The sequence below is a fragment of the Propithecus coquereli genome, unplaced genomic scaffold (genome assembly GCF_000956105.1).
Source record: "Propithecus coquereli isolate 6110/MARCELLA unplaced genomic scaffold, Pcoq_1.0 Scaffold34, whole genome shotgun sequence".
NCBI classification, from domain to species: domain Eukaryota; kingdom Metazoa; phylum Chordata; class Mammalia; order Primates; family Indriidae; genus Propithecus; species Propithecus coquereli.
The window spans coordinates 11,515,671-11,531,015 of record NW_012149063.1 but is presented as its reverse complement, the minus strand read 5'-3'; the positions used below and the strand labels follow the sequence as shown (position 1 = coordinate 11,531,015).

The following is a 15,345-nucleotide window of genomic DNA, read 5'->3' as shown; positions in this document are numbered from 1 at the left end:
TTCTCCCTGTGATTTTTCTTCAATTCTGTGATTTTTTTTTTGAGGTTCCCAATTTCAAAATGTGAGATTCAAAGAACATTATCAGAGGAGGTGTTATATTTGGTATAAGACAGTTATTGGAAATTTCACTTTTAGCTTCTCTGTCAAGTGGGAGCACATTCATTTTGATGTGAGAGCACTGCTTCATTATAATAAAGCACTACCTTTGAAAAATATGACATTTTTAAACTGAAAATTTAGGACTTAAATTCAAAATAATGAAGGAAAGAAGATTAGTAATAGAACATAAAAATTGCGACAGACGATCTCATGCATCATGAATACATTTAAAAGCAAAAAGGAAGAGCAAAAACTGTATTGTAACTTCCAAGGCTTGTTTTTCACAATTTAAGCACTGAAGTCCAACTCACAGTTCATTTTAGAGACCATTGTGGGGAAAAGTTCCATATGCAATCTTTTTTCCAGAAAAGGAATAAAACAGCTGAAGTATACCTACAGAGGCCAAATTATAGATACATCTGATTCATTCCATCTTAGTAAGTGCAGGGTAGGTGTCAACCGCTCTTGAAACTTGGCTCTTTTGAGCACAGGAAATTATCTCTTTCCTAACATTAGCCCCAATGTTTGTTTCTCACTGTGTTTTAGTGTTAATGCTAGCTTATTTTTTCCATGATGAGCAAATTACTTTCAGATATTGCATAAAGTAAAAGGAAATACTAGTCAAACCATAAAACCATAATTCAGACCAGCACTCTTGTTCTTATACTTCAGCGAGCTTTTATTGGACCTAGTGAAAAGACTAATTGTTTCTTGTATTATCCTGCTTTCAATTTTGTGGACCATTTCATACTAAGCTGCAGACAAGCTCCTACATAATCTTCATGCCCCTTTTGAATGCCAAAGCAATCTTCATTAGTGATAAAAAGGAAGAGGGTGAAATTAAGTCTAGGGTCTTCGAAAAGTTCTTCCCTGCTGCTAGTTCTACCCTACACAAGCTGCAGAAAGAAGAAAAGTGTAACTTTTAGGTGGGAAAAGAAAATATCAGTAAGATAAAAGTTAACAGAACTTTAGGGAAGCTTTTTCTGAATAAAGCATTGATTTGCTTATTGGTCTATTTATTTTTAATTTTAAATAAGAAGCTGAAATATAGATATAAGTTATACAGTGACTCAAAAATTTTTGTTATGTTCTATAGGGAAAACCCAAATCACCTATGGAGGAGTGGTGTTTTTTTTTCTCTCTCTCTTTGAGGTTCTCTTTAAGGAATGTCTTTAAAATCAGTTATTAGAAATTGAGTGAATTAGAGATGTAAATAATGAGTGGATACGATCCTCTTAATGAACTATGTGCATGCAGGAGTTCCTTAGAAGTGCAAAATGACTTATTATTGCATAGTTGATTATTATTGCAGAATGATGCCAGGCTCACAGATTTAACTGTCAGGTAGGTTATTCTCTCAAACACTGCTGAAATTTAGGAGCACTGCCCCTAAGTGACAACAGCAGTTGTCCATCAGGCTGTTCTCAGAGGATGGCAGAGGCCTTTTCTGCATTTCTACAACATGACCGCCTGCTCATCAGTCTCTCTTTCACCATTCCCTTCCATTTACAATTGGATTTTATATGGCTGTTGTAATAATCAAAATACAGTAGATCATGTTAATCCAATAGTTTCATAAAAACATTAAAAACCACCAAATTCAAAGATCACAGTTTGGAGAAGACTTGAAAAAGAGGACAAGCACTGTGGCAGGCTGCTATGTCTTTCACATCGATACTTTTCCTTAATTAGTTTATTCTAAACCTAATCTAAAGGTGAACATATTGATTAACATACTCTGATAGGAGTTCTACTCAGCCATAAAAAAGGAATGAATTAATGCCTTTTGCAACAATTTGGATGGAACTGGAGACCATTATCCTAAGAGAAGTATCTAAATAATTAAAAAACAAACACCACATGTACTCACTATTAAATTGGAACTAACTGATGAGCACACATATGCACAGAAGGAAGTAAAACTTACTAGAAATCAAGCAGGGATGAGGGAAGAAGAGGAGATGGGCAAAAATGTACCTAACGGATACAATGAACACTATTTGGGTGATGGACATTTATAGCCCTGATTCAAGCATTACAAAAGTGATCCATGTAACCAAAAACATTTGTACCGCTATAATATTTTGAAATAAAAAATGCTCTTGTAAACTATAATAATTACCACTGACTCTGTGGTAAAACAAACCAGCTATTTGTCTACCTCTATAGACATACTGTGATAACATAACCAGATATATTTTAGCCTCTTCTAAAATTTGTTTCTAAGATTATTTCCCTGAGAATTTTAACATCACTCTAAGCATCTCTCTCTCCCTCCTATTTTCTCCACAGGGAAAAACAAAAAGAGAGACCAGTCATATTCCTCACCACTTAGGGTGTCAAATTACCATGCATTTTCCTTGAAATAGAGGAGAAATTTTCCATTTGTCATTCTTGCTCTAGCTGACCTCATTTTTATTCATATAAATAATGCATAAAATTATTGATAAAATGCAAACAAAATTACAAATTATAATCTCAAAACTAAAAGTTTACCTCCCCTCACTCATCCTTAATCTCATTTCTTCTTATTAAGGTCACTATTTGGTTTGTATCTTTTGAGGCCACTTAATGTACAAATATATTAATATATATTTTTTTCTTTGTATAAAAACTGAGATTAGACTATGTATTATTCTGGAACTTGTATATTTAACCTCTAAGTTCAATCATAGAGAAAAAAATAACTATATTTCAACCTTCTAAGTGAGTTCTTACATTAGAATTATTTGTAATTATATAGGTTACTTGTTAGCCATCCCTTTGTTGGTTTCCCTTAGCAAACCTTTTGCTTATTCTTTAACTGCCTTAGAATGTTGAAGGTGAATATATTTATTACATAGAACACAGTAGTTTTGTTTGAAAAATTTAACAGACATCTGCACAGTAAACAAGTTGGTTTATTTCAGCAAACATATTTCCAGGTATGAAAGGAAGAAAGGTATGAAAGGAGAGCAAGTTCTTACCATGACACTTTGTAAATCGGCTACATGCAAACACACACCCTCACAGAAATACCCTAAGCCAATACACACACAAACACACCATCACACAAACACACACACACACAAACATACACAACTGCACTAACACACACATAGGCCATTAATTTATAAAAAAAAGTCTACAAATAACAAAAAGTGGAATGTTAATTTTTTTCAAATATCTTTCCCTTGTATTTCTGTTGTAGTTTGCTATTAAAATAGACCAAGCTGAAGATTTTCTCCAGAATACTCATGAATTTGAAAGTGCTGAGTCCTTAAAATCACTTCTTCAGCTTCATGAACATCATACTAAAGGCAAGAAATATGTTTATTTCTCATGGAAACTTTTATAGGTTTTCAAAGATGTTAATATGAGAATACTTATGTATGAACGTGTATTCTTAATTTATTCATGCATCCCTCAACTTGCTCCAAGAAAGGTTAAATAAAGCTTTCTTTTTTGCTCATCTTCTGAAGGAAAGAACTATTTGTAAATGATTCTAAAGGGATGGTAGAGGAAGCATCCCCCGGAGATTCAGTTATTCAGTCTGCTAGTTTTAGTTCCTGAGGACAGAAGCCATTTCATTGTTCATCCTTTTATCCTCAGCATCTAGCAAGGTGCCCGGCACATCGCGGAGACTCAAGAAATATTTCTTGGTTGAATTCAGTGAATATTCCTTTTAAGAATCGATGACTGAAGGTCATCCGTTAAATAAAAAAGAAATTGTGAGATTTTCCAAGATAAAAATCTAATAAAACACTATACAAAAAAGGTTTTCAACGCCCTCTGAACAACTATAAAGATAATCTAATTGTTAACCAACATTTTGTATGCCAGACCTTTCTACTAGAATTTGGGGCGGGCCAGAACTGGAGCAGGAAAGGCATTTGTGGAAGAGTAGCAGTGACCTGTCATCTTTTACTTTAGGAGTAAGTTTGATAAATACACAGGAACAATCACTTCTTTTCTTCCTAATGTGTTTTCTAATTTTACTGCCAAATAGAACTGGGTCTGAGTGGAATGACTTTCTGAATTCATCACAGTTCTAATTTGACTTCTAGCTCTGCAAGCCTGTCATGCTGGATAGGGCAGAAGTGTTTTTAAAGACACAGATAAATTTTTTGTGTATATCACTCTTCAAAGGACCCTAGATAATAGATCATTATGACTAATTACTTATCAGAACTTTTCCAAAACTCAAAGATTAAAGGACTCAGTCTTTCCTGTATAAATTTTTATGAGATGCTACCAAATACATATGTGTAATTTTAACTGATTATTGGTCTGTAGGACTTGTCACTAAAAAGGATTAGAAACAGCACCAAAATATTGTGCCTTAAAGCAGCAGCTGCACATTTTTATGCAGCAGCAGTGATCTAGCTGGGTCCAAAGGGGATGAGCAGAATCACATGAAAGTCCTCCTAGGAGACTGGAAGGCGAATGGAGTCCAGGTAGCAGGTGGGTTCTGTGGTCTCAATTCAATCCTCCACCCACCATGATCATCACACAGCAGTTTTACCTCCAGAAACCTGACAGTGACTGATGTTTTTGTTAAAGAGGTTCATTATTGAGGCAATCCAATGAAAGCATTTTCCTGGGGGATTGAGAGATTGTGGAGGTAGGGACTTTTCCATAAATATCTGGGGATGGAGCTGGCAGGGGAAGTAGCCTTAATGCTGTTTTGTGGTTGTTGCTGCTGATATTGGCTCCTTCAGAGTCACTAAGTATCTGCAACGCAGTGGACCAGTTTACATGGGGCGCATGCTACTTTGTTTGGAGGCTTTAGGCTGCACATCCCTGGCACCCAGCTGATAGCAAAACCAATGTCTTGCTTTTCAGGGGTATAGCCTTCGAGAGTCCATTGGGCCTCCTCTTAGTTGGAAGAGATGGATAAGAATGCTAGCTGAAGACAGGAAACATAGTTATTTTTGTGATGACAAAATAGTCTTCTTTCCTGATGGCATGTTTATCATGACACTTTTGTGCCCCTCTATGCGATACTTGAAGCACAGGGATTGCCGAGGCCTCTCTGGTCAGGATATCTGGCTCCCAGTTCAAATGCTCAATGGTGTTTCATAAAATGTTTCATGAAACAGAAAAATGGGAGTTGATGAAATTTATTAATCAACTAACCCAGTGTGATATGATTCAGATTAGCTGATTTGAAATGTATACTCAAGTTTGAAACTCTGATTTTTAGTTAACGACTTCTTATCTGCTATCTTTATATTTAAGGAAATAAAATATAAGTGCAACTAGCAGTTCTAATAGGTTTCTGAGATATTGATCAGTTGAGGAGGACAAAAGGTGATTGTTTGGATGACAAAAGCTGGAAAAACTGTAATCAAACTCACCCCTAATAGCCACTTTATTTCAATTAGCTTCACCTAAGCTTTTTCCTTATTCAGCAATGCTAAGGCTATGTTGCACATAAGAAGCTTAAATTCTGTAACACTGCAGAAGTCAGGACGGGGTGAATGGGTTGAGGCTTCTGCCCTCTGTAATGTTTCAGAATAAGTTGCTTCCCTCCTCCACATGAAAATCTTTGAAATAGTTGAAGACTAACATATCCTCTTGTTTTTTCTCCTTTGGCTTAACCGTGCCTAGTTAAAGTCTTTTCCAACAAACCCGATTTCCAGACTACTTACCAGCCTACTTGCCCTTACTTCAACAAGACACAATTAAACATTTTCTGAACCCATACCTGTTGAGAACCCCAGAGGTATATGTCGAGGAAGTATGTGGCCCTTGTCCTCGAGAAGCCTGCAATTTAGTAGGGCATGTACATCCTTGTTGGTGATTTCCTTCTGTCTTTCCTGTGGGTACCTCTGTTATACCACACCACTCACTGTCTAGTAATAATCAATTTTCTTATTTATTTCCATCCCCAGATTGTGAGACCCTGGATCTCCAAAGCTTAGAATAGTGTCCAACTCAAAGTATGTTTATTGAGTGTTCTTTGTATGTAAGGCATGCTAGAATAATGCAAAAGTGAGCAATAAAGGTGCTACAGGAACAATAGGAGAAGAAAATGTACTCTAATCCCTGAACAATCACAATTTCACCCTCCAGTTTTCCAATGGCCTTCTTCAAATAAACTTAAGACCTAAGAAGCTACATCACAGAAGGAATGTTCATAATATTGTAAGTTCTTCAATGCAAGGGAAAAAAGAAACACACTCTGTCTGTACACATATAAAAGGAGAATCAGTCATACTTATTACTACTTTAAGGCTGTATAAATCACCGCTCTTCTGCCTGATGGGCAAGGGCCCCTCTAGGCTGCTGTTACCTCATTTCTCCAGTTGTTTCTTTTACATTCCCGTAAGAACTTATTCTAGATAGATAGGTCTTCTTCTGCACTCTCCTCCCCACCCCCATCTTGTTCATGTTTGCTCCCATTTCTTTTTTTCAAGGAATTTACTCTAATTATGATGTTCTCCCTGACTTTTTGATCCTATTTAAATTCTCCCATTTCTCTCCTGGTTCAAGTCCATGGTTGTTTTTGTTGTTTGTTTCTTTGCATTATTGGCTCCCAACAATGCAAAGAAACAAAATGCTACTGTCTGATATTCTACTGGACAGATCCAGAATGTGGCAGAAACTTCAAATTATTTCCTTTTCATCTCACAACGTCTCTTTACAGTCTATTCACTTATCTCATTCTCTCTTCCAGCTCTCATAAAAAGATGTCAGTTGAAAGAGACAACTGCCCAACTACCTCGCCCTAACTCATTGCTGTGTAACTAACTGCTGAGAGTGGGAATGCTAAAGCAGAGTGCCATCCTGTGTAGAAAGAACTCTGAGATACTAATCGCAAGACTTGGGTTTTGCTCTGGTTAAGTCCATTTTTAGTAGCACAACGCTTGGTAAGGTCCTTGCTCTCTTGGCGTTCTTCACAATTTTCCCCAACTTAAAAATAAAAAAATAAAAAACCCAGCATATTCAACCCTGCTATTCTCTTGAGATACTATCCCAGCATTTTCTTTTCTTCTAACAAAGAATGTCTTAAAGATCGTCCTGCCTGACTGCCTTCACATCATCACCTTTCCACTTCGAAACCTGGTAACTTGGCTCTGGTTTCCATCACACAATTTCAAGTCTTCTCAGCTGCTTCTCTGCTTACAGCTCTGAAAGACTGCTGATCTCTAGCCTCTATGGCTCTCCTATTCCTCCCCCTGATTCTAATACATTTGCTCTCACTCCAGAATTCTGTAAAAATTATTGAACACCTCCCCTGTGCCAGTTGCCATGTGAAGTGCTGGGATGTAGTCCTGGTCCCTATCCTTGCATTACATTGCAGCCTACCAGCAAAGACAGATGTTGCTCAAATAACCCCACATGTAAGTGTAAAGTTGTAGCCATCATGAGAGCTGTGAATGAGAGGAACATTGTTCTGGGAGAACACTTAAAAGGAGGATTTGGTCCAATCTGGTTTGTCCTTTGAGAAACTGACAGTTGGCAGATACCCGGAGTATACATAGACTAAAGGTAAAGAAGGAGGGGGTTGAGGAGAATGGTGTCCCTGTTAGAGGAAATAGTGAAAGAGTCGGGGGCAGAGGGAGTCTAGCACATGTGAGGAATTTAAAGAAGGTAGGGATGAAAGGTAGAGAGATTGAGACAATCTTAAAAGGAAGATGGAAACTAGACCATGCCAGGCCTGATAATCCATGTGAAAGGGTCTGTCTGTAATTTTAAGTCAATGGGAAGCCATTGTATTCCATGTGTGTTCAGGGGTGAGTGTATGGGTGCGTCTGAGACATGGTATGTTTAGAAAAGATCTCTGTGGTTAAAGTGTGAAGAATGGAGGAATGGATTGGAGAGCAGATGCTATTAAGAGAAGGCTGGGCACATCCAGGTGACAGATGATGCTTTGCACAGTGCGGAAGGAAAGAAGCAGCAGGCAGATGCGGGAGACAGGATGAAACCGGCAGGTCCTGATGGTGGCGGGATGAAGGAGAGGGATGTGTCGCGGGAAGCTGCTGGGTTTCTGGCTGATGGGGAATGGCAGTTCCCAGCTGCTTCTCTACTTGATCCCCAAGTGTGGTGCTGCCCACTGTGCTCCTCCCGACTCCATCCCATCTGTGTTCTCTCCCTTGGTCCTCCTTCAATTTTCAGGCTTAAAATCCCAGTTCTACAAGATGTTACCCAAACCTTTGATGCCGTTCACTCCAAACTGGTAGCCCATTTGGCAGATATGTATACTTTGTTTATCCTAGGGTGTTTTTTAAATTAAAGAAATAGGAATTACAGAAAATTTAAAAATAAAAAGCTTTCACATAAAAAACTCTACTTGAAACTCTTTAAACAATTGGAAGCTCCATGAACCCTGGGCCCATACTCTCTCATGTCAACAGCTGACCAGAACTGAGTGACAGCTGACCCTGCTAGACTAAGCAAGCATTTTCTACTGTGCTGTGGTCCCCAACATCTGGGCACCTACACACCACATTCATTGAAGTTTTGTTTGGCCACTATAGGCATTAGACTTTAAACTTCAGATTTAGTCCAGTCACCTCAGGATGTAGAACACTTAACCACTGCCGAAAACTGACTGAAGCAGTGTCAAAATCCCATGATTTTTCCACTGCCTATACTAAATCATGCCATCGCTGAATTCAGCATCCTCTTGTTTGCCAGTTAGTGCTATTGCAAATGTTAGGCCAAGGTGTATGACCAGTTAGTTGTTTCTTTCAAGTATTGTAGGCAGTTTATGTTTACACATTTAAATGCCTTGCAGTACAGCTTATTATTTATTAGCATAAAAGTTACATATACTTTAAATTATTAAGAGTCCATGTATTACTGTATAAAAGCTTACTCATCTTATCATTCCTTTTTCTGTATAATTTTCTTCTAGAACTCTTAGAACGCTCTCTAGCCCTCTTAAACAAAAGTCAACAGCTCACGGACTTCATAGAAAAATTCAAGTGTGATGGACCGAATGTCAATCCCGAGTTGATTCAGGGAGCTCACAGCAGCTGTCTGAAGATCGACAGTCTTCTTGAACTTCTGCAGGACAGGAGAAGGCAACTAGACAAGTACCTTAAGCAACAGTGGCAAGAATTGGGTCAGGTTCTGCAGATATGTCAGTGGGACCAACAAGAAAACCAGGTAACCCGAAGGGGCATTGGGTGATACCCTGGTCTCAGCTCACTGGTGACTATGTAGATTAGCCATGCCATGGCACAGTTTCTCAGACTTCATGGTCAAATCCTTTGGTCTTGGCTCCAAAAGCCTTTCATCTAAACTACCATGTTGTTTTCCCAAGCAAGCAATATTAAAAAAGATTTTTATTTTCCTTTATTATAATATTGATTTTATAAATGAGAGAACACCCATGGGTAGTTTTGAAAATGACTATGCTCTATTGTTGGATTCTCATTTCCTTCCAGTTTACTACTTTTAGGCACGTTTCTTTAAAGTTCTGCAATGTTAATTGCAGTTTTCTTGGAAGTTGAATAGGCATTATGGTGCTGAATTTTACTAGATTGTTACTAACTTTAGTAAAAAAAAAAAAACAGCCCGTCAGCCCCAAATAGAGATAATGTTCTTAGAAGAGCGATCTAGTGCCAATGAAGAAATATGACCTTAGCCTATGGCTGACCGCTGAGTGGTCAGAGGGCTTTGGGGGTTGATGGGTTTGCAGGCTCATTGGAACTCATTACTCAGAAAGCAACCAGGGCTCCGATCAGTTGTTAGTATGCTGGCCATGCATTCCTTCCATTCTGGTCACTTGTGGGTAAGAGCAGACAGAACTCTGTTTACAAACCCCAACCTCAAATAGATGGGATATTTATTGCAACATTTCTGATTGCCACAGTCCCATGCTCAAATGTATATAGATTAAGTGGAAGAAATATTTAGGGAGAGATGATACAGAGAGCAGTCTCCTGGTGTTATACCTCTGTGGGTTTGGATAAATGTGTAATAACATGTGTCCATCATTATAGAATCATACAGACTGTTTTCACTGCCCTAAAAGCCATCTGTGCTCTGTGTATTCATTGCTCCCTCCCCCAACCCCTGGCAACCACTGAACTTTTCACTGTCTCCGTAGTTTTGACTCTTCCAAACTGTCATATAGTTAGAATCATGCAGTAGGTAGCCTTTTCAGATTGGCATTTTTCACTTAGTAATATGCATTTAAGTTTCCTCCATGTTGTTTCATGGCTTGATGGCTCATTTCTGTTTAATGCTGAATAATATTCCATTGTCTGGATGTACCACAGGTTATTCATGCATTCACCTACTGAAAGACATCTTGGTTGCTTCCAAATTTTGACAATTATGAATAAAGCAGTTATAAACATCCATGTGCAGCTTTTTGTGTAGACATAAGTTTTCAATTCATTTGGACAAATACTAAGGAACAGGATTGCTGGATTACATGGTAAGAATATGTTTAGTTTTGTAAAGAAACTGCTAAACTGTCTTTGGAAGTGGCTGTACCATTTCATATTCCCACCAGCAAAGAATGAGATTTCCTGTTGCTCCACATCTTTGCTAGCATTTGGTGTTGTCAGTGTTCTGGATTTGGGCCACTTTAATAGGTGGATAGCAGTATCTCATTGTTGTATTGATGGGCTTCATCTTTAAATTGGAAAGAATACTTAACTCACAGAGTTATTCCAAGGATTAAATGAAATATGTGTAAAATATGTAGACACAATGCCTAGCATTTTACAAGATGCTTAATAGATGTTAGTTTCTTTACCTTCCCTCTCTTTGGTAAATTCTCACAATTTGTGAATTCTTTCTCATCCAACCCAGATTCTTTCCCCTGGGTTTAGCATTACTGTTTTATGCTGCTGAGGTCTCTTAATGCTATTTAGTTTTAAGAGGCTGTCATAGGCATAGTAAGGCTTTAAGATGCACATGTGTGGTTAAGAGAATTAGGCTTTCATTTAGACTCCATCCCTAGCAGTCGTTGATCCAAACTTAATTTAATTATAATAAGGAGAATAAATATTATTTTAAATATAATCAGTCAATAAGTAAGATAGTCATTTCCTTAAATATAAAATTTAGGTTCTTGATCTTAAAACACCCATGTTACGTTTTCTCTTGCTTGCAGCAGTGACAGTGGCCAGAATAATTAATACAGGTAACTGTTGTCTCTTCATGCTTGTAAGGGTGCAGATCTTGGGACCAGGCTGTTGGCTAGGTTCAAATCCTTGCTCTACCACTTACCGGCTGAGTAATTGAGAAATTATTTAACCTTCCTGAGATTCAGTTTTCTATAAAAATGTGGATACTAATAGTATCTACCTCAAAGTGTTAATGATCAAATGAGTTATTTTATGTCAAGTGCTTGGAACAGAGTAACTTGCTATCTTTGTATTAGCAATTGTTATCATCATGTCTGAAAAGGACAGTGAAGGCTAATCATATTACACTCTCCCACTCCTAGACCCTCCACCATCATGCTCAAGTAAAACCTGGTCTTGGATTGAAAGCCAATTTCATTATTTATATTGAGTTCGCAGGGCATGATCAAATAAAAGTCACTTTTATAATCTTACCAGCCATCCTTGTTCAATGGGCACTGAGTTAACAGTTTAAAACAAAAAGTAGTATTTTTCCTGCTTGTGACTTTATAATGCTCATTTTTTAGAAATGTAGAGACCACCATCCATGCAGATGATTGGTATTAGCATTCTGGCGTACTGCCACCTTCTAGACTTATACAAGCATGAGACACAGACACACCCACATTTACTAAAGAAAAAACTAAACAAACAAACAAAAACTAATGGAATTCACCTGTATTTCCTGTATTATAACCTGGTATTTATTAAATTGAACAAATCATAGACATATTCTTGTGTCAAAAGGAGAATAAGTAATTAATGGGTATAATATAGTATTCTGCTAATTGAATATACCACAATTTAAACAGTATCTCCATGAGGAAGTGGAATCTTTTCTATTTCTCAATATTATAAACAATAATTAATGCTTACTGTATTGATAATTATGTGAACAAGGAAATATTTTAAAATCCAGGTTAGGTATAAACATAAATTATCTTACCTGAGTTCTTAAGTTTTTCTGAATGTTCTATTCTAAAGTTTTGTTGATGCTACGATGGTGAAGAAGGGACATCACACTGAGTGTGACTCAGTAATTTGGGTTTTATGATGATCATATAACTGGATGATCTACCTGACAATCCTAGAACATTGTAGAATGACATTCTATTGGAGGGCAAAGATTTTTTGTCAGTTCTGTACTTATTTTAAGGGAACATAGGAGCTGCCAAACTTTACTTAATAAAATATCAGCTTTGTCAATCACGTTAACCACTTAAGAAAAAGGGAAATTAAGTGGAGAATTAGAATAAAGATTACTGATGAATAATAATGTGGATGTCTGAATATCTGATGTGTCTTCTCTCATAAGGGCCACTTAAAAGGTACATTTAGTGCTTCTCTCTTTCTAAGTGCTTATGGCCTGATGCTTTTGAACTATAATAGTTCAGCTAATTCTCCTTTGGAAAGGAAATCAAGTGACCAGTGTGATGGCGACTTAAGATTCCCATCAAATGCAGAAAAAGAATAAATAAAAACCACATACTTTTCTATCTCAATTGGGATGTGATAGTCTCGTAAACATAATCATAGCATGTTCTTTCTTTATCATTGTTTTTCAGATGTAAAAATGTGCACTCGTTTTACATTTAAAGGCGAGCAGCTGACCTCTCTTTTTAGCTCTAGCAGCATCTTATTTTGCAGATAATCTGCTTCATTAATGAAAATCAGAAGCAGCTTGGAGTATTTCGTGCATAATTAATTATCTTGGCAAGAAGATTTATGAATGTAATTTTTCTCAATTGCTCCAGTCAGGCATAAATGAGACAAACAAATATATTAAAACTAAGTTATTCATGGTTTCTTTATACAAGACAGTGTCAAGAATGCCTAGGAGAGTTAAGACATGAGGGCAGACAATGTCTTTTTACTACCCAGATCACATATACTTATAAGATACACATCTTTGTGGGGGAGAGGAAGATAATAGAATTCACATTTGGAAGGTTTTGTGGTTTTATAATTTGAGTACAGTGTATATCATAATAATGCAGTATATTCCTTGTCAATAGACAATTAAAATTATATCAGAGATGACATATATAAGCATAGCTCTGGGCACCAGTCTCGTGCCTGGTAGTCATCTATAAAACTTGGTGTGTGTAAACAGACACATTCATGTGTATTTTTTGTATATAATGCCACCTTCTAACTAGGATTTAGAGCTTGGATGTTTGATCCACTTAAATTAATATGAGATAACATACAAAGTGGTAAGGGTTTAGAAAAAAAATCTTTCTTTGAATGTGGCTTTCAAATATTGGCTAGTATAAGACCAAAATAAGGGGTGAATTATCGTGGTGATACTGGTATCCAATAGTTTGGTCCAGTAACAAAAATAAATGACATCTACCCACTCGTAGATTAAAATTTATCACAGAATTTCATTTTAGCACACAGGCTCTAGGCTCTCTCTAGGATTCTCTTTAAGGCATGCCAGCAGTAAATGCAAAGTGTTTTACAGTGTTTGTAGAAGAAGCATGTGATTTTGAAAGTAATAGAGACCTCTCCTAATTGGAATGCATGCTGATCACTATTGCTTTCAATGGCATTATAGGCCAATGATAGTAACAGGGACTCTGGTGCAGGTGGCATGGGTATCAATTTATTAGCCGTGTGACTTTGGGGCAGTTACTTAGCCTTGGTGCCTCAGTTTCCCTTTTTGTAAAATGAGGATAATAATAGTATCTGCCTATACATTTGTTATCAAAATAAACAAGATTATATATTTTAAAATGCTTAGAGCACAGCTTGGCTCCAATAATGTTCAAATAAATGTTCACCATATCACTACATATTTTGGTGGTCACTTTCTAAGCTTTACTGAATAATCAGTGGCATACAAAATCTTACATATTGGCTTGATCCCACACCAATTCTCTAAACCACTAAATAATCTTAGCTTTCTAAAATGTGAGGAGGAATAAATGTCATTTCATGGCTTGGTATCCAGCTTCGTTTACTCAAAAAGTCAGCTTTATCTGCAAGATCAAGTTAAAAATCAATTTTCCCCTCCTCTATCCTTTAACTATTTCTTTAGCTCATTTATACTTGTTATAGTTGATCACATTTTCATTGAATTTGGTTTGACACTTCTGTATACTGTTCAATTGAACTGATGGTTTACCAGTGCTTTGGGGGCTTTACTTAAGCCCCCAAATCAGTTGGTAAGAGGGATGTGGGATACATTCTGTGATCAAATGCATTCTCAAAAGCGATTGCGTGTGTGTGTGCGCACATGTGTGTACACACTTGCTCCCTGAGAAGGGTCTACATTGCTCCCAACACTCACACCCATTGTGTGACAAATTAGCTGTTGCCGCCTGAGGTATGTGCTAAGTCCTGGGGCTGCCTGTGAATCTCTTTCCACCTCTCTGAGCTCTTTTTCTTCTTCCCTGCCCCTGGTGCTGGAGATTGTTGGATTTCCTTTTCTCCTCAGCACTGCTACCATCCCAGGCTGGCCAGGAGTGGGACTCATTCTCTACTATTCCCTCATTCTCATGGTCCTCAAAGACTAGCCAAAAGGCCCAATTAATTGTATTGCATTTTTATAGGGAGACTCATAAGCAAGCGAAATAAATGGCTTACTTTAAAAGAATTTAAACATCCTTTAAAATTTAGCAGCCATTTATCCTGTCAATATGATAGTTTCAGATTTATTTTGTTCAACAATCAGGGCTGCACATTGCCAAGACACTGGGCGGAGCTCTGTTTCCTTTCTTGAAAAAAAGACTTCCTCCCACTGCTGGGGGAATTCCCCCCAATGAGTCAGAGGTAATGCTGAAACTAAAATTTAGGTCCAGAGACTTCCACTGTACTGATTTTATCCATTAGACTATACAACTTTCCGCCATTAAGTAGTTGGAAGTAAAGAGTCTACCTAAACACAAATGAGAGTTGACAACAATGTTGGAAATGGAAGTCCTTATACTATTTTTCTTGAAATGTAGATGTGAGAAGAGAAAGTGTATGTTAACATAAGTCACAAAAATTAAACGCATAAAATTATAATACTAGACAGGGAGAAAGATTATATGTGAAGCTGTTTATAAAGTAACAAATTTTGCCTCATGACAATATATATTAGCTTTCCTACTTCCCCCCAACAGAGAATCCTGGGATTCAAAAATTTCTGGAGGAGACACTAACACCTTCCAGTTGACTCCAG

The 15,345-nt window shown here is 37.2% G+C and overlaps 1 protein-coding gene across 1 annotated transcript in view; it reads left to right on the top strand.

Moving 5' to 3' along the window:
• Positions 1–15,345, top strand: part of CCDC141 (coiled-coil domain containing 141) — a 164,172-nt gene that overhangs the window by 46,200 nt on the left and 102,627 nt on the right. Inside the window, exons 4-5 of the mRNA XM_012650763.1 lie at positions 3,290–3,398; positions 8,945–9,198. Of these exons, the coding sequence (XP_012506217.1) occupies positions 3,290–3,398; positions 8,945–9,198 (363 nt within the window). The remainder of the gene's footprint in view (positions 1–3,289; positions 3,399–8,944; positions 9,199–15,345) is intronic.